The sequence below is a fragment of the Mus caroli genome, unplaced genomic scaffold (genome assembly GCF_978045245.1).
Source record: "Mus caroli unplaced genomic scaffold, Mus_caroli_1 scaffold_16, whole genome shotgun sequence".
Classification (NCBI taxonomy): domain Eukaryota; kingdom Metazoa; phylum Chordata; class Mammalia; order Rodentia; family Muridae; genus Mus; species Mus caroli.
The window spans coordinates 69,460,624-69,485,628 of NW_028227271.1; the positions used below are offsets into that span (position 1 = coordinate 69,460,624).

A 25,005-nucleotide genomic window follows, 5' to 3' on the forward strand; every position below is an offset into this window, starting at 1 on the left:
ACCAGGACAGTCAGCTGCAGCTCCCATGCCATCACTCAGGAAGCAGAGACAGTGAAATGGAAATGGGGAGAGGCTAGAGTACTTGCAAAGCCCACCCCGCGTGATAGATTTATCCTCCCAAGGCTCTCTGTCTCTCCGTTCCATAACCTCCCCCAAACAGTGCTTCTAGCTGGGAACCAAGTGTTCAAATATGTGAGCTAGTGGGGGCCGGTTCCTATTCAAACCACCACAGTACCAGCCCTAGAATTAGTTGTACAGACACAAGGGAGGGAAATACTCCACTACCTTTGACTGCTCCACCTCAAGGACCTTGCACTATATAGGCCATGGTGATGTCATCAGCTCTTTTACCACACAAAAAAATTAGTTTTTGATTCTTTCACTGGGTGTTAAAGTTGCAAGATCCATCACATCACTTTTGCTTATAAATAACTAGTAATATCTATACTATTTTTCTTCAATTTATTCAGACCACCGTGATCCTGCAGGTACACACACACACACACACACACACACACACACACACACCCTTTTTAGAGTCAGTTTGGTCTCTTTAGGTCCAACATGGTGAAGTTATTTTTGAATCATTAAATTTGTTCAAAAGATTTTCAGGTTACTGGTTTTCCCCTCGTGATTTCTTTCAAATTTGGCTTGTAAAATTTCTGCTAATACCTAACCCCCTTTTGCATGGGCTTTAATTACCCTGATGGCCAAATCTCAATTCTGACCTTATTCCAGCCATTTTTAGTCTTGTTCTCCAACTTACCTTTAGTTTCCTAGGTTCCTAGCACTCTTTTAACAAGTAGTTGATACAGACTCCAGGGTGTAACACATTTCATCCGCTGTGGCGCGATCTCTTTATGGTATCATTGACTTTTTAGTTTCCATTCTAGACAGAATATTTCTGCTTTTACACCCTTCTGAGTTGAGAGGACTACTAACTGCCCTTAATTTTTACTCTATAGGCCAGAGGCAGCTTTCTGTGTGATGAGCTTAATTCTGAGCAGCAACGGCACCCTTATTTCTTACTGTTCTCATTAGTACGTTCATTTGTTTATTATGTCTGCGCCTGTAAGCTATTAGCTAGATTTTGTCTCAGATCCTCTAGGACAGCTTTAAGGTTATTTCTGTCATTGTCTCAGGTGCTGCATTGAATGAGTCTCTAAGTATGAGGTTCGGCAGACCAAGTGGGTAATGTTAGACAGAAGGCAGAGCCTGTAGATGTCAGTTTTAAGGAGGCTTCTTTGTAAAGGAGTTTCCTAGCACTTAAGGAGATTATTAAATAAAGGTTAGACTATTTTAAGTAGGTTATCTACTAAAGGAGTTCCCTTTTCTCATTAGTGTTGCAAATACTTCCTGAGACCTTTGTGTAAATATCTCAGAAATTAGTGAATTATGACAGGATATTTAGAAAATGTTAAGTTAGTAACTATAACAGATGTAAAGATTCCTCATACAAAGTATCTAATTGTTTCTTAGACTGTTATAGCATAAGTCTGTCCCAGTGGTGGAGTAGATTTCCTAATATTGTTTTCAAATATTTGTATTCCATGTGGACCTTATGATTCATAAGCTGGATTATGATCAGTGCTCTGTTTTGCATTCCTGGCACATGATGGCTCTGACTGAAAATGCTGTTGTATCCCTTACTGGAACTGGCTGCTCTGCAGTGGGGAAGCATCTGCTCTGCAGACCTTTCTCTAAAAAGCATCAACATGTTTTTCTCCAGTGAGGACTGACAGAGTGGATGTAAGTCAAGTGTAACAGAGGGAATATTATAAATAACTGTAAGGTACCAGCTCAAAGTCACAGTAATCCAAAATACAAAAAAATAAGATCAGAGTTAATGATTTTTAAGTTAAAAACAAAAAGTAATCCTTAAAAGCTTTCAGTGCCATTACCAAATTTATTAGTATTTGAATTTTATAATTTCATATAAAATATTTATCTTTCCTTCTGCACTTTGCTAATTACTATTCATGGCCCACTCATATTTGTGACTTGAGTGTTTGTACTACTTTTAAAAAATGTTTCTAATGGATGGATCTGGAGGATATCATCCTAAGTGAGGTAACCCAATGACAAAAGAACACACATGCTATGCACTCACTGATAAGTGGATATTAGCCCAGAAGCTCAGAATCCTTCTTAGAAGGGGAACAAAATACCCATGGAAGGAGGTACAGAGACAAAGCTTGGAGCAGAGACTGAAGGAATGACCATCCAGAGACTGCCCCACTTGGGGATCCATCCCATAAACAACCATGGCAAATGCCAACAACAGCTTGTTGACAGGACCCTGATATAGCTGTCTCCTGAGAGGCTCTGCTAGTGCCTGGCAAATACAGAAGTAGATGCTCACAGTCATCCATTGGACAGAGCACAGGGTCCCCAATGAAGGAGCTAGAAAAAGTACCCAAGGAGCTGAAGGGGTTTGTAACCCCTTAGGAGAAACATCAATATGAACTAACCAGTAACCACAGAGCTCCCTGGGACTAAACTACCAATCAAAGAAAACACATGGTGGGACTTGTGGCTCTAGCTGCATATGTAGCAGAGGATGACCTAGTCGGTCATCAATGGGAGGAGAGGCCCTTGGTCCTGTAAAGGTTCTATGCCCCAGTATAGGGGAATGCCAGGACCAGGAATGGGAGTGGGTGGGTTGGGGAGCAAGGGGAGGGTGGAGGGGATAGGGAATTTTTGGAGGGGAAACTAGGAAAGGGGATAACATTTGAAATTTAAATAAAGAAAATATCTAATAAAAATATATATAACTAAAATAATAAAATAAATAAAAATGTTTCTGCTATGTATTTATAAACTAGCATCTTTTAGCAAAGTATATAAAATTAATATGTCACAGGAGCCTTCCTTTCTAAATTTAATCAGTGGTTTTATGATTTTATATCTAACTTTGTGATTTTGAACATGTAAACTGTCTCCTGTCCCATTATAAATTCAATACTAACAAAAACTATCTAGAGGGTAGGAATCCATTTATGCTAACCAGAAGTTCCCCGTTCTTGTCCTGCTTACTGACCATAGATAGCTATGCTGCTTATAATGGCAGCAATGTACAAAATGGCTCAACAATATACAAAAATATATTTAATGTTTGGGGAATAAACTGGTTGCATATACAACATACTATTACAGTAGTAGCTATTAAAAAGAAACTGGTGGAAAACCAACTTATCATATTCTCACTGAGATATACCAGAAAGCAGGAATCCCAGTTTCTGAAAATTTTACAAAAGACTAAGTATATCAGTCTGCTAACTCTCATTTTCCTTTCTGTTAACCCAGCAGATGAGACATGCCCAGCAAGCCTATAATAACAATTGAAACTGGGCTTACAAACACTACAGGTAACTGTAAAGCCTTATGTATTGGAAGTTAGGTCCAAGACTTGGTGCCAGATAAAAGTAGCTGTAATTCCTGCTCTTCTGCTCAGTCATCATGTGGCTCTCTCTGGATAAATCGTAAATGTAATTGGCCTTCAGCATCATCATTTGTATAGGAGATATAATACCCCATTGAGTTCATTGGGGAAATGGCTGTAGCCTATAAAGTCTTCAGTATGTGCCTCTAGCTCACTGATAATAATAATGGCTATCATTACTAAATAGAAGATCCATAATAATTTACTTAACAGCATTATTTCCCCTCCCTTAATCACTTCAATAACATTTCTGCCTAGAATCGTAAGTTAGAAACAAATCCATTTTACATAAAACTTTTCTCTCTAACATCATATGATGTCAATGATGTCCCTTAACTCTGCTTTGTCACTTTTTTTTTCTCTTTATCCATTGAAAAAGCAATGACAGAGCCACAAACTAATCCTCTTTGTTCGTGTTAAATATGTTACTTGTTAAATTACAATTTCAGATAGTGGCATAGATAATCTAGAACTTAAATATATACTTATTGGTTTATTTTTAATAGTCATTTATTTGTTTATTCTAAGCATTTTTTCTCTCATATAATACGTCCCATCCCCAGTTTCCCTTCCCTCCAGACCTCCAGTATTTCAGAGTGAGGGGTTTAGTGTTTATTCAGCAAACTTTGTTTTAAGAACAATACTTTATACCAGACATTAGGGATAGAAGTAGCACTAGTCTCAGATTTTAGAAGCCAGTGGAGGACTTGGGTAAGTCAGGTATCAGACAGGGGAAGCGTGTTATGGTAAATGTATAGTCAGCACAGCAACAAGGTGTCATGGGAGTAAGTAGTTCCACCTAGTTCAGTCCCTGAGTGTGTGCTCAGAGAGGCTTTGTCTGAGAGCAGTTCTCATGGAAAGGCTTGGACTGTGGAACATTCCACCCCAGCTGTGTCTGTGCATAACCTTCTCATCCTTTGTGACTTAGTGCATTGAAGACAGAACCTCAATGGTTCAAAACACTAAGTAAGGGAAACAGTCATGCCCCAGTTTCATGTTTTTATATGTATTAGCATACTGACCTGTCCTGTAACTATGTGTAGTAGATGTTGTTAAAAGTTTAATGTTGCCAGGCATGGTGGCACACCTTTAATCCTAGAACTTGGGAGGCAGAGGCAGGCGGGTTTCTGAGTTTGAGGCCAGCCTGGTCTACAAAGTGAGTTCCAGGACAGCCAGGGCTATACAGAGAAGCCCTGTCTCAAACAAAACAAAACAAAACAAAACAAAACAAAACAAAACAAAAGTTTAATGTTTAAGAGAGGAAAGGTTTAGCCTCGGTCGGCTTCGGCTGCTTCCGTGAGATGCCCTTCATTTACTAAAGCAGAGCTAAAGGCGCTGCCCTTGAGTTCTCAGTGCACTGTCAACACTTTGCTTATAGCACTTAAGAGATTGTTTCCTAGTTTATTCTCACTTGTCAGATTTTTCCCAAACCTCAAATTCCTTAGAAAACCAAATGGAGCAAAACTATATTGTATTCATCTCTGTATCTCCAATACTGGTGAACTGTTTCTTAAATTATAAATGTATAATAAACCTGCTGAGTGAATTAGGAAATTAATGTAAGTTGTTTGGTGTGAAACAATCACGTACCTACTAAGTCCTAGGTAATCATAGTAGCAGGGATTTGAAGGTAAAAAGAATCTCTTGGCTTCATCAGACTTCCATTCTAGCTGCAGAGAAGGCCAGTTTCAACCTGTAAAGAGTAGAGGGGAAAACAGTGGAATGGTGGAAGGTCCTAGAAAGCCTCTTTTAGAAGAGGACATCTGAGGAGTCACCAGGGAAAGAAATGATCACACACTCTTAGAGAACAGTCCAGTCTGGAAGATGAGCCAGTTTAAAGACTCACACAGGAACAGTCATAGAATTCTCAAGAAACAGCTAAGGAGGCCAGCATGGCTGGAGTTTGGTGAGCAAGAAGGAATGTGACAGGAGATGGAACTGACACATATTACAGGGACAGCTCACTTTTCACCATGATAAAGATTTTGTATGAGAAGCCAAGTGTGGATTTTGCAGCAATAGAGTATGGTGATGCGATCTATGTTTTCAACAGCTCCATCTTCCTGACATTTGAGGGACTGAAAAGGCAAGAATGCAAACAGGGTGTGCATGAGGCTGCTTTAATTTAAGGGAAAGATGCTGTTCAGACCAGTGTAAATGCAATGATTTCTTTGGACTCTGGGAGTAAAAATTGGAAAGTAAGTTTGATGAGATAGCTCAGTGAGGGCGGCACTTGCTTCTATGTTTGATGACCTCAGTTGGAACCTCATGACCATAGAGTGAAAGGAGACAACCCACTCCTGTAAACTGTCATCTAGTTTCCACACCCTCAGGTGAGCTTGCACACAGATAAACACACAGGTGCACATGCACTCACACTTATATACAAAACAAATAAATGTAATTTCAAAAAGGAATTGGATAAATAAACTCTTAACATTGTGAGTCTGCATGTCTGACCTGAGCATTCATGGAGTCAAATGGAACTGTAAATACAATACATATATACAGTACTATAAATACAGTGCACCGTGCAACACTGTAAATACAGTGCACATATGTGGAACTATAAATACAATACAGACATACAATACCATAAATATAGTACACACATAAAGTACTGTAAATACAGTGCATATGTGGAATTATAAATACAGTACATACATGCAGTGTTCTAAATACAGTGCACACACATGGAACTGTAAATACAGTGCACATATGTGGTGCATGCAGTACTGTAAATACTACGGTGCACAGTGCAGTGCTGTAAATAAAATGTGCACATGTGATTTGTAGATAAGGTATACACATGTAGCACTGTAAATAAGGTACAGGTATGTGGTGGGATAAATGCTATGAAATTAAAGGATGCATTGCTTAACTCTAGTTCTTTGTTTAAACAGGTATATAACTTAGAGTAATCTTACTTTCTATGGACCTAGCCTTTTTCTTTTCAGATATAAAAAGAGGGATTACGTTTTTTTTCGATTGTAAAATCCCATCATGTTATAATTTCATGAAAGGGAAAATTCAATTCTTCCTGTGCTTTCATGCAGGGAGAAACAAGTGGACTCAGCAGCGCATGGCTTTCTGTTGTTATTATGCATAAGGCAAAGGATAAGCGCTCCAAGTAGCCAATCATTGAAGTGTGCTGAATGTTGTAAATCCTACTGGTTTGAAAAATAAAATAAGAAAGCTGATTAGCCACAGAGGTAAAAGACCCTTCAATCTAACTAACTGTATAGAGGATGTATATTAGTTACTCTTCTCATGTCTGGAGAAAAGCAATTTAAGGAATCAGGGGCATTTTGGCTTCACATTCAAGGGTACAGTCCACCAGGCAGGAACTTGAGATGACTGGTCATGCTGCATCCAAGTCGGCAAACCAAGAGTGACAAAGGCTGCTGCTTAGAGCAGCCAGCTCTCATGTCAGTTAACCTCAGCAGAGTAATCCCTCAGAGGCAGGACTGTAGATTGCTCTAATCCAAGTACCATCTCACAGGGTGTCTTCTAGGTGAGTCTCCATCCTGTCAAAGGTGACAATCTATAATCACCATCACAGAGGGAGGGCATTTTGTGTTGAGAAGACATGGCCAGAGAAGGAGTTGTAATAAGCATTGGGGATTATGGTGAAGGTTCAGGTAAGATCACCTTGTCTTGTGGAGGACATATGAACAGTTAGAAACTAGAAAAATAGCAAAGTAAGGAAAATAGGAATAGCAGAGAGGACATGGAAATACAGACAAGAGCCAGGACTCATCGAAGCTTCTTCAGTAGAGTATTGTGATGCAAATAGTATTCAAGAATGACTAATCCAGAGTGAAATCACCTTGTTCCTCTGTGTGGTTTGCAGACAGTCTTCACAGCTTTGTCATATTAAGATAGGTTCGGAGTTTAAATGTTTGTGGAAGATCTTATACCTGGTAGCCACTTGAGATAGGAGTAGTTTTAGAAAGTTGGAGTCTTCACTCAAGTATACTACATGCACTTACCAAGGTCGCAGATGGGCAGGAGGCTCAGTAGCTATGGGAATGGGAAAAGAAGGTGTGAAGCTGGAAGAAATTTGGTTTTGTTTTGTTGTTGTTGTTGTTTTTTCTCTAAGAACCTGTTGATTGGTTAGATGAGGGAGTGAAAGAGGGTGAGCACAGTGCACACTGGAGCATCGCTGTTCTTGGGGAGCTGCTGAATAGCATGTGGTGTTGGTTGTTGGGGACCCCAGCAAACAAAAAAAGACCAGAATGATAGATGCAAATATGTCTGATTTGGGGATTCTTAGTGTTATATGTCCTTAAACATTTAAGTAGTCAGTATGAACACTTCAGACAGTTAGAAGCATGAGAATAAAGATGTCATCTGAAAGGAGGCTGGGCTGGGAAAGGAGACAATGCCTAGACTTCCCAGGAAGGCTGAGGAAGAGGAAAGGAAATAAATAAGCAGACACTAGACTACTCGTACTTCAAGTCTGAGCTGCTGAGAATGCAGGATTGGTTTTCTCTACTGTGCATCTGCTTTTTTTAAATCCTCTGCAAGAACTATATTTTAATTTTTATGATCATGGGTATTTTAACCACATGTAAATCTAAGTATGTGCCTTCACATTTACATTACATGGCTTATTTTTTCCATAAAACACTTAAAATTGCTGAAATCAGAATAAGAAAAAGGATAAATTGGACCTCTTTTAAGTGAAAACCTATTGTGTCAAAAGATACCATCAAGAGAGTGAAAATTCAATTCACAGGAAACGAAAAAAGTATTTGCAAATCATATCTCCAGTAAAGGGTTAATATTCAGATTGTATAACTGTAGAACTCAGACAGCTCTGCAACAACAAGCAAGCTGATTCCAACTGGGCAAAGGAGGCTAGCCTGGGCTACACAGCAAAACTGACTCAAAAAAACCATAAGAGAAAGAGAAGGACAAAGGTTTCAATAAACACTTTTCCAAAAAAGCTATGTAAGTGAGCTATTAAACATGTGAGACTTTGCTCAGTATCACTGCTCTTTAAGACTATAAATCAAACAAGAGTGGTACTGCTTAATACTCTTTTGGATCACCATCTTTAAAAATCAAAAATAATAAACATTGGTGAGAAAATGGAGAAATTAGAGCCCAAGGTACTGCTGGTAGGAATATAAAATTATACAGCTGCTGTAGAAAACAATTCAATGATTCATCAACTAAACAGAGTTAGCTTGCCTACATACACACGGCCTTATCCATATTGCAGCACAGTGTATCTTCGAATTTCACTCCCCTTTTAATGGTGAAATATTTGCTGTATGTATATAGCATATCTTGCTTTTTGCTTCCATTTTCAAGTAAATACCTAGATTGTTTGTACCTTTTGACTGTTGTAATGCTGCTATGGACACTGGTGTACTTGTGTCTGTTTGAATCCCTGCTTTTATCACTGTTTAATATTCTAATGGTAAAGAGTACTGTTTACTCATTAGAAAAAGCATGCATGCATCTTTACTAAAAACTAAGATATCAGCTATCTTGAAGAGGTCTTTGAAATAATATACTTACCCAGAATTCTAGTTGCAAGGAATTCTAGAAAACACCGTGTTTGTCTTACAGGATGTGCAACAGAAAGGTACCCCAGAGACTGGTGTAAGTGGCTTTTCAATGCACCCAACCACAGTAAAAAGTACTAATAATGATACTTTGCCTGCAGGATGAAGATGAGCTGGATTCACACACTATGGTGAAGACGAGTTCAGAAAGCGTGGGCACAATGCGGGCCACCAGCACGATGAGTGAAGGAGCCCAGACGATGATTGAACATAACAGCACCATGTTAGAGTCGGACCTGGGGACCATGGTTATAAACAGTGAGGAAGAGGAGGAGGAGGAAGAGGAGGAGGAGGAGGACGGAACTATGAAAAGTATGGAGCCCTTTCTCTCTGAATGGTGCTTTTCTCTTTTGAAAGTGTACTCATGAAAACCAGGATAAATTCCATTTCTTTTTAGAAACAAATATGGGAATTTTTGGTTTGGGGATTGTTTGACAGCAAATGTCAAAACCTTTAAAAAAGAAACAAACCTTTAACATGTATGTAGCACTTAACAATACATCTTTATCTTAGGGTTATGGAACTTTTTTCCTGTTGTAAGCTACAAGCCCATAATTTAATTTGTGAAATATTTTAGGAAGAGGATAGTGTTTCTAACATTTACTTTTCCAATTAAAAAGAAAACTTAAAATTTTGTTCCAATAAATACAACATAATATTATTGCACACTGTCTAAATTATCAGTTAGACCACAGAGAGAGAAGTGCAAACTGGAGATGAAACCCTAGGAAGGCTCACAGAAAGGAGGCTCAGTTCCTGCACTTACTGCTGCTCTGATTAGAGCAGCATTCAGCCTGAGTTGCTTCAGGGCTGACCTGACTGTTGGATATTCGCCCTGACCTGTGTTGCTTACAGAATGAAGCTGAAATTCCTTTCGTAGACTGATCTCAACTCTGACCCATAGTCATCAGTACAGGACATAGTGTTTCTGAGAGGAGAAAGCACATTGACCATCTCTGCAGCGATTGACTGTTCTCTTCCTTTCTCTACTAGTGTGGTCCTATGTGGTAGGTTATATTCTACTGCATACCAGTTTCCAAGTGACAGAGAGGCAGGGACTACCTGACCTCTGCTATAATAAGGACACAGTAGGAGTACACAGCTCATGTCACGTCTCCTGGCTGGGACTTTATTAGGTTAACTTGAAGTGATAACTATATCTCAGTGTGTTTAAATCAATTAGATATTATTAGAAGAAATAGAAGTTATGTCTAGATATTTTAAGATTTATCATTTTATTTATGTGCATATGTGGGCCTGAGTGTACTATGTGCATGCAGGAGCCTGCAGATGTCAGAAGAAGGTGTCAAACCCCCTAGAACTAAAGTTACAGTTGTTTCTGAGCCTCCTTGTGGGTGCTGGGAACTGCATCCATGTCTCCTGTAGAAGCAGCAAGTGGCCCTAACTACTGGGCCTTCTCTGCAGCCCCAAGTCTAGACATTTTAAACACAGAGGTATTTAAGCAAAAAATATGGATGTTACCAAAACTAATGGACAGGCTGGAGGAGGCTGTGTAGGAAGACTTGCCTCAGGAGAGTGTGTATAGCCACTGCTGCTGTCGAAGTGTCGTCCTGACTATAGTAGAGTTGTGCTTATCCTAAACACCTATGAGATGCTGACTAGATACCAGGGTACTTCAGTAAAGATCTTGAGCTCTTCTGGGCCATGCTTTCTAGAAAGAACAACTAAAGGATATGACCTCTGTTTTATTTGCCCTTTTGAGAAATAGTACACTTTACCCAGAATTCTAATTGCAAGGAATTCTAGAAAATACAATGTTTACAGAAAGGTACCCCAGAAACTGGGGTCAGTGGCTTTTTAATGTTACTCAAACACTGTGTTGAATAATCAATTCCTTTCATCTAGAGGTTCCTCGTTGTATGTTATAGAGCCTGGGCCTCAGCGTTGGCCTGCTCAGCACTTTTAGTAAATGAATCTTTTAGTTTTAATTGGATAAAACTTTGAGATGGGTGGGTATTAAAATTGCAAATGCCATGCAATGAGCAAAATGAAGAACATTCTAAAATAGAATCAGGATCTTAAAAGATTTCCATGTATTGGAGCAATTAAATTGATTTACAAGATAAACTGAGCACTGTGTTCAAATCACTAACTCCACAATTGTACACTGTGGCAGTCGTCCTACAGAGACACTGGGTCTGCGGGACAAAGCAAGGCCTGACTGTTTCTGATTAAAAAGAAAAAAAAAAAAAAGAAAGAAAGAAAGAAAGAAAGAAAGAAAGAAAGAAAGAAAGAAAGAAAGAAATGAATGAAAGGAAAAGAAAAGATAAAAAACACCTGATGCTCCATGTCTTAGTCAGTGTTTCTATTCCTGAACAAACATCATGACCAAGAATCAAATTGGGGAAGAAAGGGTTTATTCGGCTTACACTTCCATACTGCTGTTCATCACCAAGGAAGTCAGGACTGGAACTCAAGCAGGTCAGGAAGCAGGAGCTGATGTAGAGGCTATGGAGGGATGTTCTTTACTGGCTTGCCTTCCCTGGCTTGCTCAGCCTGCTCTCTTATAGAACCCAAGACTACCAGCCCAGAGATGGCACCACCCACAAGGGGCCTTTCCCCCTTGATCACTAATTGAGAAAATGCCTTACAGTTGAATCTCATGGAGGCATTTCCCCAACTGAAGCTCCTTTCTCTGTGATAACTCCAGCCTGTGTCAAGTTGACACAAAACTAGCCAGTACACTCCAGAAGCTTTGAGATGCAGCCAGGCATAATAACCCCTGTTTAGAACAAGTCCAGACTCGTCTCAACCACCAGTGCTCATCAGGACTCTTAGGGCTAGCATGGAGCTGGGGTATTTAACAAGTGCAGCAGCACGCACAGTTCACTGAGCAGAGGTAGCAAACAGTACATTAGAAATATGTGGAAAACAGTTGACCAAGATTAGATGTTATAGTACTTACTTATATTAACCTTTCATAGCTTATTCAATTGATTTATTCTGAGTTTAATAATTTTAAGTGATATATATTTAAAGACTTTATTTTTGTTGTCTTATATATCTGGTATTTGGGCATTTATATATCAGAAACTTATTTTGGACTCTCACCCACACATATGCATACATATACACAATTTTATCTAATTTCTGAAAGAAAGCATCTGCAGTTCTGCTTGACATTTGGGAGAAATGATAACATTGATTGAGAAAGGGTTTACAGGAAAGACCAAGAATGAGAGCCTGGCTGTGGCTCTGTTCCACAGTGCCCTTTTGTCCCTAGACAGCACTGTGAAGGGTGGGCTGTACAAGCACCCATTTTTAAAAATTTTTTTATTAGATATTTTCTTTATTTACATTTTAAATGCTATCCCAAAAGTTCCCTATACCCTCCCAGGGCCCTGCTCCCCTAACCACCCACTCCTACTTCTTGGCCCTGGCATTCCCCTGTACTGGGGCATATAAAGTTTGCAAGACCAAGGGACCACTCTTCCCAGTGATGGCTGACTAGGCCATCTTCTGCTACATATGCAGCTAGAGACACGAGCTCTGGGGGTACTGGTTAGTTCATATTGTTGTTCCACCTATAGGGTTGCAGACCTCTTCAGCCTCTTGGGTACTTTCTCTATCTCCTCTATTGGGGGCTCTGCTAAGCACCCATTTACGTCCCATTCTTTGTTTACTTTTCTTTCCACGTCTGACACATAAACTTTGCCTTCTTCTCTTACTTAAAATCTGTCTTAGAGCATTTGACAAAATCCAGCACCCATTCATAATTAAAGTCTTAGAAGGATCAGGAATTCAAGGCCCATACCTAAAAATAATAAAAGCAATCTACAGCAAACCAGTAGCCAACATCAAACTAAATGGAGAGAAACTTGAAGCAATCCCACTAAAATCAGGGACTAGACAACGCTGCCCCACTTTCTCCCTACCTATTCAATATAGTACTTGAAGTTCTAGCCAGAGAAATTAGACAACAAACAGAGATCAAGGGGTTATAAATTAGAAAGGAAGACCTCAAAATATCACTATTTGCAGATGATATGATAGTATATATATGTGACCCTAAAAATTCCACCAGAGAACTCCTAAACCTGATAAACAGCTTTAATGAAGTAGCTGGATATAAAATTAACTCAAACAAGCCTTTCTCTACACAAAGGATAAACAGGCTGAGAAAGAAATTAAGGAAACAACACCCTTCAAAATAGTCACAACTAATATAAAATACCTTGGTGTGACTCTAACTAAGGAAGTGAAAGATCTGTATGATAAGAACTTCAAATCTCTGAAGAAAAGAATCAGAGAAGATCTCAGAAGATGGAAAGATCTCCCATGCTCATAGATTGGCAGGATTAATATAGAAAAATGGCTATCTTGCCAAAAGCAATCTAGAGATTCAATGCAATCCCAATTAAAATTCCAACTCAATTATTCACCGAATTAGAAAGGGCAATTTTCAAATTCATCTGTAATAACAAAAAACCTAGGATAGCAAAAACTATTCTCAACAATAAAAGAACCTCTGGTGAAATCACCATGCATGAACTCAAGCTGTACTACAGAGCAATTGTGATAAAAACTGCATGGTACTGGTACAGGGACAGACAGATAGATCAATGGAATAGAATTGAAAAACCCAGAAATGAACCCACACACTATGGTCACTTGATCTTTGACAAGGGAACAAAAACCATCCAGTGGACAAAAGACAGCATTTTCAACAAATGGTGCTGGCACAACTGGCCCTTATCATGTAGAAGAATGCGAATCGATCCATTCTTATCTCCTTGTACAAAGCTCAAGTCTAAGTGGATCAAGGAACTCCACATAAAACCAGAGACTCTGAAATTTATAGAGGAGAAAGTAGGAAAAAGCCTCAAAGATATGGGCACAGGGGAAATTCCCTGAACAGAACAGCAATGGCTTGTGCTGTAAGATCGAAAATCGACAAATGGGACCTTATAAAATTGTAAAGCTTCTGTAAGGCAGAAGACACTGTCAATAAGACAAAAAGGCAACCAACAGATTGGGAAAGGATCTTTACCAATCCTAAATCTGATAGGGGACTAATATCCGTTATATATGGAAAAACTCAAGAAGCTGGACTCCAGAAAATCAAATAACCCTATTAAAAAATGAGGTACAGAGCTAAACCAAGAATTCTCAACTGAGGAATACTGAATGGCTGAGAAGCACCTGAAATCATGATGGAAATACAAATCAAAACAACCCTGAGATTCCACCTCACACCAGTCAGAGTGGCCAAGATCAAAAATTCAGGTGACACAGATGCTGGCGAGGATGTGGAGAAAGAGGAACACTCCTCCATTGTTGGTGGGACTGCAAGCTACGACAACCACTCTGGAAATCAGTCTGGCAGTTCCTCAGAAAATTGGACATAGTACTACCAGAAAATCTAGCAATACCTCTTCTGGGCATATACCCAGAGGACGTTCCAACTGGTAATAAGGACACATGCTCCACTATGTTCATAGCAGCCTTATTTATAATGGGCAGAAGCTGGAAAGAACCCAGATGTCCTTCAACAGAAGAATGAATGCATAAAATATGGTACATTTATATAATGAAGTACTACTCAGCTATTAAAAACAATGAATTTATGAAATTCTTAGGCAAATGGATGGATCTGGAGGGTATCATCCTGAGTGAGGTAACCCAGTCACAAAAGAACACACATGATAGGCACTCACTGATAATGGGTATTAGCCCAGAAACTTAGAATACCCAAGATACAATTTGCAAAACACCTGAAACTCAAGAAGAAGAAAGACCAAAGTGTGGACACTTCATTCCTTCTTAGAATGGGGAACAAAATACCCATGGAAGGAGCTACAGAGACAAAGTTTGGAGCAGAGACTGAAGGAACGACCATCCAGAGACTGCCCCACCTGGCGATCCATTTCATAAACAACCACCAAACCCAGACACTATGCAGATGACAAGAGCCTGCTGACAGGACCCTGATATAGCTGTCTCCTGAGAGGCTCTACTAGTGCCTGGCAAGTACAGAAGTGGATGCTCACAGTCATCCATTGAACAGAGCACAGTGTCCTCAATGAAGGAGCTAAAAAAAGTACCCAAGGAGCTGAAGGGGTTTGCAATCCCTTAGGAGGAACATCAATATGATCTAACCAGTACCCACAGAGCTCCCTGGGACTAAACCACCAATCAAAGAAAACACATGATGGGACTTGTGGCTCTAGCTGCATATGTAGCAGAGGCTGGTCTAGTCATTCATTAATGGCAGGAGAGGCCCTTGGTCCTGTGAAGGTTCTATGCCCCAGTATAGGGGAATGCCAGGGCCAGGAATAGGAGTGGGTGGGTTGGGGAGCAGGGGGAGGGTGGAGGGTGGAGGGGATCTTTGGAGGGGAAACTAGGAAAGGGTATATAACAATTGAAATGTAAATTAAGAAAATAATAATTAAATAAAAATAATTTAAACAAATCTATCTTAGAAAAGGATCAGATACACACATATAAGTACCCAATTTTATTTAATACTCATGAATGAATCTTTTCTATAATTACCAAGTGTTGAGCCAAAGGAATAAAGCATTAAGAAATTATTAACTCTGACTGGAGAGATGGCTTAGGGAAGAGCATGCTGTGCAAGTATGAGGCCTTGAGTGTGATTCCTAGCATCCAGCTGGGCATGGGGTGGTGGAGACAGGAGCATTCTCTTCTGGCCAGCCATTCTACCCAGTCATTGAGCTCCAGGCTCATAAGAATCCCTGTCTCAAAAACAGTGTGGAAAGTGATTAAGGAAGATACATGACAGCTACCTTTGGTTCCCCAAGTACAATTCAGGCATACACAAATGTAGTGGGGTGGTAGAGAGGGAGAAAGGGAGGATGGGAGGGAGCAATGATAGATTGTAAGTCGGTAGATGGGGGGGTAATGTTTCTTCAAAGAAAAATATAGTGATTATATGCCACCTTGACTAGTAAGTTTAATTTTGCCAAGACATAGAAGTAAATACAACATGAACCATACCTCTCATGCGGCTTGTTGCAAATACCCACAGTATTGCTGGGCATTAGAAGCCTCCGCTCTTCTCTATAGAGGCAGTAGGTATCCTGTGTACGGTGAGGTTGCAGTAGTTTGGAGCTCCCTATGGGCATTTGTGTGTATGTCCTGGGCCTGAGGGTGTTTGGTGTAGTGTAGACCAGTGCATGTTGATTGTGCTGTGTGTTTTACTACCACAAAACAGAGGCTGAACACAGAAATACTCTTCTTCCTATGCAAATGAACATCTTCCTAAGGCCTCCAAAGGAAGATTCCCATAGACACAATCAACATGTTTATTACTCTCGTCTTTTTGTTTAACTGGAAGCTCAGCTTTGATTTGTCTGTTTCCTCTCATACCCTCATTGGAGATGGAAAACAGCTGGCTCGTGTTCTCTTTCCCCAGTGCCTTTGTGCATACTTAACTGTTCTCAGACCCTCCCACTGGACAGTGGGTCCTGTAAACCTTGGAGCAGCTGTTCCTCCTGAACTTCTCACCTTCCTCATGAGGCTCAGGACCTCCCCTGGGTTTTGTGCATCCTCTGTTATTTTAAAAGGTAAAGCTAGGGAAGAAAATTCATGTTAGTAGCTTGTATGTCCCATCCTGATTTTTTTGTATGTGTTTATTGTACAAATTAGAGGGCAGACTTCCAAGATCATGAATCAGGTAGAACACTTACATCTTAAATGACTTGTAGAAGAACCAACTCGCTAATGCCCATGAGTCCCTCTGCTGTTGACAGTCGGTGTGCTGCATCATGAGCAGTTACTAACTTCTTTACGCACCATGCATGCTAAGAGATTGAAAAGTCAAGCACACTGCATTTTGTTAAGTTATTTTAAAATTCCTTCATATATTTATTTTTTCATGAAGACCTTATTTACTTAGAAGAAGTATGGAACACTAAAAAATAATTATAGACTGGCATATTTTACAAAATTATATTATACTTAATTTAGTATCCTTGTAAAAGATTAAAGGAATGAATGAAAGAGATAGAAAAGAACTTTTTAAAAAAGTTTCAAAGGCATAGAGGGAATGAATGGTGTTTTTTTTTCTTCCTTTGCTGCTAATGGGGTTTTGGTTATATAAGCAAGTAAGTTAAAAGAACTAGGCCAAAATTGAGGAACTAAGTAATTTCAAATATTAAGTTTATTATTACAATAAATATATTTTAATAAGGTAAGGTCAGAATCTAACTGTAGCCGGAGAAATTGATGTCAGTTTTAGGTGGCTATCTATCCTTTCAGTATTGTAAGAAGGTTGCCATAGCAACCACAGTCCAGCTTCCTTCTCTCTGCAGGGCCCCAGTGTTCTCATGTGTTCCTCTCTCCCTCAGCTGCAAGTAAAAATCATCATTCAGCGCCCCCTGGGGACTCAGCTGTGCACCGTGGCCTGGGTTTCATACTGTCCAGTAAAATAGTAGCTAGGCAGTAACAGCCACCCCTCCTGTGAACTATCAAGACAACTTCATCTCCTTCTTCTAGAACAGAGTCTAAATGTTAATACTGAGTTTTAAAGTAAGAATAGAAAATCTTTAGATATGTAAGTACATACATTTGAATAGAAATCTTTCTATAAAGTCATGCAAAAAGAACCGTCTAATGTGACAAACCACCTCTTATTTAAGCTGACTTTTAGATTTGTTAACTCTCTGTAAAAATGCTTGTTTCTTACTTAGTAGTATTGTCTAGACTTTTTTAAATTTAATTTTATATGTAATTCATTTTTTACACTCCCTGTCCCTCCCCTCCAACCCTCCAACTGCTCCACATCCCACACCTCCTCCCTACCACACCCACATGAATGTCCCTACCCTCCACCCCCTGTGACCTCTAAACTTCCTGGGCCCGCCAGTCTCTTGAGGGTTAGGTGCATCATCTCTGAATGAACATAAGCCTGGAAGTCCTCTACTCTACGTGTATTGGGGCCCTCATATCAGCTGGTGTGTGCTGTCTGTTTGGTTGTCCAGTGTTTGAAACAGTTATCCTTTATTTAATGTATGTGTTAAATGTCTTTTACGTTTTTATCTGCATCATTTATATTTTTAAGATTTATTTTTTTGTTGTATGTGTGTGAATGGTTTTGTTCACATGTATGTATGTACATGGATGTTTGTGCAGTGTATATATGTACATGGATGTATGGGTAGTGTGTGCCTGCCACATGAAGAGGCAGTAGAGGGCTCTGGCTGCTCAGGATGGTTTTTTTTTTTTTTTTGATTTTTATTACATATTTTCCTCAATTACATTTCCAATGCTATCCCAAAAGTCCCCCATAGCGCCCCCCACTTCCCTACCCACCCATTCCCATTCTTTTGGCCCTGGCATTCCCCTATATTGGGACATATAAAGTTTGCAAGTCCAATGGGCCTCTCTTTCCATTGATGGCCGACTAGGCCATCTTTCGATACATATGCAGCTAGAGACAAGAGCTCCGGGGTTCTGGTTAGTACATCATGTTGTTCCAACAATAGGGTTGCAGATCCCTTTAGCTCCTTGGGTACTTTCTCTAGCTTCTCCATTGGGAGCCCTGTGATACATCCAATAGCTGACTGTGAACATCCACTCCTGTGTTTGCTAGGCCCCGGCATCGTCTCACAAGAGACAGCTATATTTAGGTCCTTTCAGCAAAATCTTGCTAGTGTATGCAATGGTGTCAGCGTTTAGAAGCTGATTATGGGATGGATCCCTGGATACGGCAGTCTCTAAATGGTCCATCCTTTCATCACAGCTACGAACTTTGTCTCTGTAACTCCTTCCCTGGGTGTTTGGTTCCCAATTCTAAGAAGGTGCACAGTGTCCACACTTTGGTCTTCATTCTTCTTGAGTTTCATGCGTTTATCAAATTGTATCTTATATCTTGGGTATCTAAGTTTTGGGCTAATATCCACTTATCAGTGAATACATATTGTGTGAGTTCTTTTGTGATTGTGTTATTTCACTCAAGATGATGCCCTCCAGGTCCATCCATTTGGCTAGGAATTTCATAAATTCATTCTTTTTAATAGCTGAGTAGTACTCCATTGTGTAAATGTACCATAATTTCTGTATCCATTCCTCTGTTGAGGGACATCTGGGTTCTTTCCAGCTTCTGGCTATTATAAATAGGGAGCATAGTGGAGCATGTGTCCTTTTTACCGGTTGGGACATCTTCTGGATATATGCCCAGGAGAGGTATTGCTGGATCCTCCGGTAGTACTATGTCCAATTTTCTGAGGAACCGCCAGACTGCTTTCCAGAGTGGTTGTACAAGCTTGCAATCCCACCAACAATGGAGTAGTGTTCCTCTTTCTCCACATCCTCGCCAGCATCTGCTGTCACCTGAATTTTTGATCTTAGCCATTCTGACTGGTGTGAGGTGGAATCTCAGGGTTGTTTTGATTTGCATTTCCCTGATGATTAAGGATGTTGAACATTTTTTCAGGTGTTTCTCTGCCATTCGGTATTCCTCAGGTGAGAATTCTTTGTTCAGTTCTGAGCCCCATTTTCTAATGGGGTTATTTGACTTTCTGGAGTCCACCTTCTTGAGTTCTTTATATATATTGGATATTAGTCCCTTATCTGATTTAGGATAGGTGAAGATCCTTTCCCAATCTGTTGGTGGTTTTTTTGTCTTATTGATGGTGTCTTTAGCCTTGCAGAAGCTTTGTAGTTTCATGAGGTCCCACTTGTCAATTCTCCATCTTACAGCACAAGCCATTACTGTTCTATTCAGGAATTTTTCTCCTGTGCCCATATCTTCAAGGCTTTTCCCCACTTTCTCCTCTATAAGTTTCAGTGTCTCTGGTTTTATGTGAAGTTCCTTGATCCACTTAGACTTGACCTTAGTACAAGGAGATAGGAATGGATCGATTCGCATTCTTCTACATGTTAACAACCAGTTGTGCCAGCACCATTTGTTGAAAATGCTGTCTTTCTTCCACTGGATGTTTTTAGCTCCCTTGTCGAAGATCAAGTGACCATAGGTGTGTGGGTTCATTTCTGGGTCTTCAATTCTATTCCATTGGTCTATTTGTCTGTCACTATACCAGTACCATGCAGTTTTTATCACAATTGCTCTGTAGTAGAGCTTTAGGTCCGGCATGGTGATTCCACCAGAGGTTCTTTTATCCTTGAGAAGAGTTTTTGCTATCCTAGGTTTTTTGTTATTCCAGATGAATTTGCAGATTGCACTTTCTAATTCGTTGAAGAATTGATTTGGAATTTTGATGGGGATTGCATTGAATCTGTAGATTGCTTTTGGCAAGATAGCCATTTTTACAATGTTGATCCTGCCAATCCATGAGCATGGGAGATCTTTCCATCTTCTGAGATCTTCTATAATTTCTTTCTTCAGAGACTTGAAGTTTTTATTATACAGATCTTTCACTTCCTTAGTTAGAGTCACGCCAAGATATTTTATATTATTTGTGACTATTGAGAAGGGTGTTGTTTCCCTAATTTCTTTCTCAGCCTGTTTATTCTTTGTGTAGAGAAAGGCCATTGATTTGTTTGAGTTAATTTTATATCCAGCTACTTCACCGAAGCTGTTTATCCGGCTTAGGAGTTCTCTGGTAGAATTTTTAGGGTCACTTATATATACTATTATATCATCTGCAAAAAGTGATATTTTGACTTCATCTTTTCCAATTTGTATCCCTTTGATCTCCTTTTGTTGTCGAATTGCTCTGGCTAGGACTTCAAGTACAATGTTGAATAGGTATGGAGAAAGTGGACAGCCTTGTCTAGTCCCTGATTTTAGAGGGATTGCTTCAAGCTTCTCACCATTTACTTTGATGTTGGCTACTGGTTTGCTGTAGATTGCTTTTATCATGTTTAGGTATGGGCCTTGAATTCCTGATCTTTCCAAGACTTTTATCATGAATGGGTGTTGGATCTTGTCAAATGCTTTTTCCGCATCTAACGAGATGACCATGTGGTTTTTGTGTTTGAGTTTGTTTATATACTGGATTACGTTGATGGATTTCCGTATATTGAACCATCCCTGCATCCCTGGGATGAAACCTACTTGGTCAGGATGGATGATTGTTTTGATGTGTTCTTGGATTCGGTTAGCAAGAACTTTATTGAGGATTTTTGCATCAATATTCATAAGGGATATTGGTCTGAAGTTTTCTATCTTTGTTGGGTCTTTTTGTGGTTTAGGTATCAGAGTAATTGTGGCTTCATAGAATGAGTTGGGTAGAGTACCTTCTGTTTCTATTTTGTGGAATAGTTTGTGAAGAACTGGGATTAGATCTTCTTTGAAGGTCTGATAGAACTCTGCACTAAACCCATCTGGTCCTGGGCTTTTTTTAGTTGGGAGACTATTAATGACTGCTTCTATTTCTTTGGGGGATATAGGGCTGTTTAGATCATTAACCTGATCTTGATTCAACTTTGGTACCTGGTATCTGTCTAGGAACTTCTCCATTTCATCCAGGTTCTCCAGTTTTGTTGAGTATAGCCTTTGGTAGAAGGATCTGATGGTGTTTTGGATGTCTTCAGGATCTGTTGTTATGTCTCCTTTTTCATTTCTGATTTTGTTAATTAGGATGCTTTCCCTGTGCCCTCTAGTGAGTCTGGCTAAGGGTTTATCTATCTTGTTGATTTTCTCAAAGAACCAGCTCCTTGATTGGTTGATTCTTTGAATAGTTTTTCTTGTTTCCACTTGGTTGATTTCACCCCTGAGTTTGATTATTTCCTGCCGTCTACTCCTCTTGGGTGAATTTGCTTCCTTTTGTTCTAGTGCTTTTAGGTGTGTTGTCAAGCTGCTAATGTGTGCTCTCTCTAGTTTCCTTTTGGAGGCACTCAGAGCTATGAGTTTTCCTCTTAGAAATGCTTTCATTGCGTCCCATAAGTTTGGGTATGTTGTGGCTTCATTTTCATTGAACTCTAAAAAGTCCTTAATTTCTTTCTTTATTCCTTCCTTGACCAAGGTATCATTGAGAAGAGTGTTGTTCAGTTTCCACGTGAAGGTTGGCTTTCTATTATTTATTTTGTTATTAAAGATCAGCCTTAGACCATGGTGATCTGATAGGATGCATGGGACAATTTCAATATTTTTGTATCTGTTGAGGCCTGTTTTGTGACCAATTATGTGGTCAATTTTGGAGAAGGTACCATGAGGTGCTGAGAAGAAGGTATATCCTTTTGTTTTAGGATAGAATGTTCTGTAGATATCTGCCAGATCCATTTGATTCATAATTTCTCTTAGTTTCTCTGTGTCCCTGTTTAGTTTCTGTTTCCATGATCTGTCCATTGGTGAAAGTGGTGTGTTGAAGTCTCCCACTATTATTGTATGAGGTGCAATGTGTGCTTTGAGATTTACTAAAGTTTCTTTAATGAATGTGGCTGCCTTTGTATTTGGAGCATAGATATTCAGGATTGATAGTTCCTCTTGGAGGATTTTACCTTTGATGAGTATGAAGTGTCCCTCCCTGTCTTTTTTAATGAATTTGGGTTGGAAGTCAATCTTATCAGATATTAGAATGGCTACTCCAGCTTGTTTCTTCATGCCATTTGCTTGGAAAATTGTTTTCTAGCCTTTCATTCTGAGGTAGTGTCTATCCTTTTCTCTGAGATGAGTTTCCTGTAAGCAGCAAAATGTTGGGTCTTGTTTGTGTAGCCAGTTTGTTAGTCTATGTCTTTTTATTGGGGAGTTGAGTCCATTGATATTAAGAGATATTAATGAAAAGTAATTGTTGTTTCCTGTTATTTTTGTTATTAAAGTTGGCATTTTGTTCTTGTGGCTGTCTTCTTTTAGGTTTGTTGAGGGATTACCTTCTTGTTGTTTCTAGGGCGTGGTTCCTGTCCTTGTATTGGTTTTTTTCTGTTATTATCCTTTGAAGGGCTGGATTCGTGGAGAGATAATGTGTGAATTTGGTTTTGTCGTGGAATACTTTGGTTTCTCCATCTATGTTAATTGAGAGTTTGGCTGGGTATAGTAGCCTGGGCTGGAATTTGTGTTCTTTTAGTGTCTGTATAACATCCGTCCAGGATCTTCTGGCTTTCATAGTCTCTGGTGAAAAATCTGGTGTAATTCTGATAGGCTTGCCTTTATATGTTACTTGGCCTTTTTCTCTTACTGCTTTTAGTATTCTATCTTTATTTAGAGCATTTGTTGTTCTGATTATTATGTGTCGGGAGGTATTTCTTTTCTGGTCCAGTCTATTTGGAGTTCTGTAGGCTTCTTGTATGTTCATGGGCATCTCTTTCTTTAGATTTGGGAAGTTTTCTTCTATAATTTTGTTGAAGATGTTTGCTGGTCCTTGGAGTTGAAAATCTTCATTCTCATCCACTCCTATTATCCGTAGGTTTGGTCTTCTCATTATGTCCTGTATTTCTTGGATGTTTTGAGTTAGGATCTTTTTGCATTTTCCATTTTCCTTGATTGTTGTGCCGATGTTCTCTATGGAATCTTCTGCACCTGAGATTCTCTCTTCCATCTCTTGTATTCTGTTGCTGATGCTCGTATCTATGGTTCCAGATTTCTTTCCTAGGGTTTCTATCTCCAGTGTTGCCTCATTTTGGGTTTTCTTTATTGTGTCTACTTCCCTTTTTAGGTCTAGTATGGTTTTGTTCATTTCTATCATCTGTTTGGATGTGTTTTCCTGTTTTTCTGTAAGGACTTCTACCTGTTTGATTATGTTATCCTGTTTTTCTTTAAGGATTTGTAACTCTTTAGCAGTGTTCTCCTGCAATTCTTTAAGGGATTTTTGTGCTTCCTCTTTAGTGTCTTCTGCCTGTTTAGCATTGTTCTCCTGTATTTCTTTAAGTGTGTTATTAAAGTCCTTCTTGAAGTCCTCTACCATCATCAGGAGATATGCTTTTAGATCCGTGTCTAGCTTTTCCGGTGTGTTGGGGTGCCCTGGACTGGGCAAAGTGGGGGTGCTGGGTTCTGATGATGGTGAGTGGTCTTGGTTTCTGTTAGTAAGATTATTACGTTTACCTTTCGCCATCTGGTAATCTCTGGGGTTAGTTGTTATCGTTGTCACTGTTTAAAGATTGAAGCAGAAGCTGTGTTCCACTCACCAGCAGTCTCAAAATCCTGCGGCGGGGGTCGTGGGTAGCTGACGGTACCCCGGTGCTGGTCCAGCCGGAAGAGGCCTGTGGTCCTACTCAGGCCGGTTTTCTGCTTCCCTAACTAATGCAGACTCTGGTCCCGCGTGCAATTTGGATTGGAGAAGAAGCTGTGCTCCACTCACCAGAAGTCTTAAGATCCTGTGGCGGGTGTTGTGGGTAGCTGGCGAGTGTCAGCCGACCCTGCGCCCCAGTTGCCCTGGTGCTTTTCTGACCGGAAGAGGCTTGTGGCCCTATGTAGGCCGGATTTCTCTCACCCCAACCGAGCAGTCTCAGGTCCCGCGTGATTGGACTGGAGCAGAAGCTGTGTTCCACTCACCAGCAGTCCCAAAATCCTGCGGCGGGGGTCGTGGGTAGCTGGCGGGTGTCAGGCAACCCTGGGCTCCAGCTACCCTGGCGCTGATCCGGCCGGGTGAGGCCTGTGGCCCTACTCAGGCCGGTTTCTGCTTCCCTAACTAATGCAGTCTCAGGTCCCGCGCAATTGGATTGGAGCAGAAGCTGTGTTCCACTCACCAGCAGTCCCAAAATCCTGAGGCGGGGGTCGTGGGTAGCTGGCGGGTGTCAGGCAACCCTGGGCTCCAGCTACCCCGGCGCTGATCCGGCTGGATGAGGCCTGTGGCCCTACTCAGGCTGGTTTCTGCTTCCCTAACTAATGCAGTCTCAGGTCACGCGCGCAATTGGATTGGAGCAGAAGCTGTGTTCCACTCTCCAGAAGTCTTAAGATCCTGTGGCGGGTGTTGTGGGTAGCTGGCGAGTGTAGCCGACCCTGCGCCCCAGCTGCCCCGGTGGTTTTCTGACCGGAAGAGGCTTGTGGCCCTATGTAGGCCGGATTTCTCTCACCCCAACCAGAGCAGTCTCAGGTCCCACGTGATTGGACTGGAGCAGAAGCTGTGTTCCACTCACCAGCAGTCCCAAAATCCTGCGGCG

General features: G+C 40.3%; 1 protein-coding gene across 4 annotated transcripts in view; it reads left to right on the forward strand.

Moving 5' to 3' along the window:
• Stk3 (serine/threonine kinase 3) overlaps nucleotides 1–25,005 on the forward strand; it is a 306,970-nt gene that overhangs the window by 201,465 nt on the left and 80,500 nt on the right. For all 4 annotated transcript variants that reach the window (XM_029469538.2, XM_021183619.3, XM_029469541.2 and 1 more), the window contains one exon: nucleotides 9,123–9,333. In XM_029469538.2, coding sequence (XP_029325398.1) covers nucleotides 9,123–9,333 — 211 coding nt within the window. The remainder of the gene's footprint in view (nucleotides 1–9,122; nucleotides 9,334–25,005) is intronic.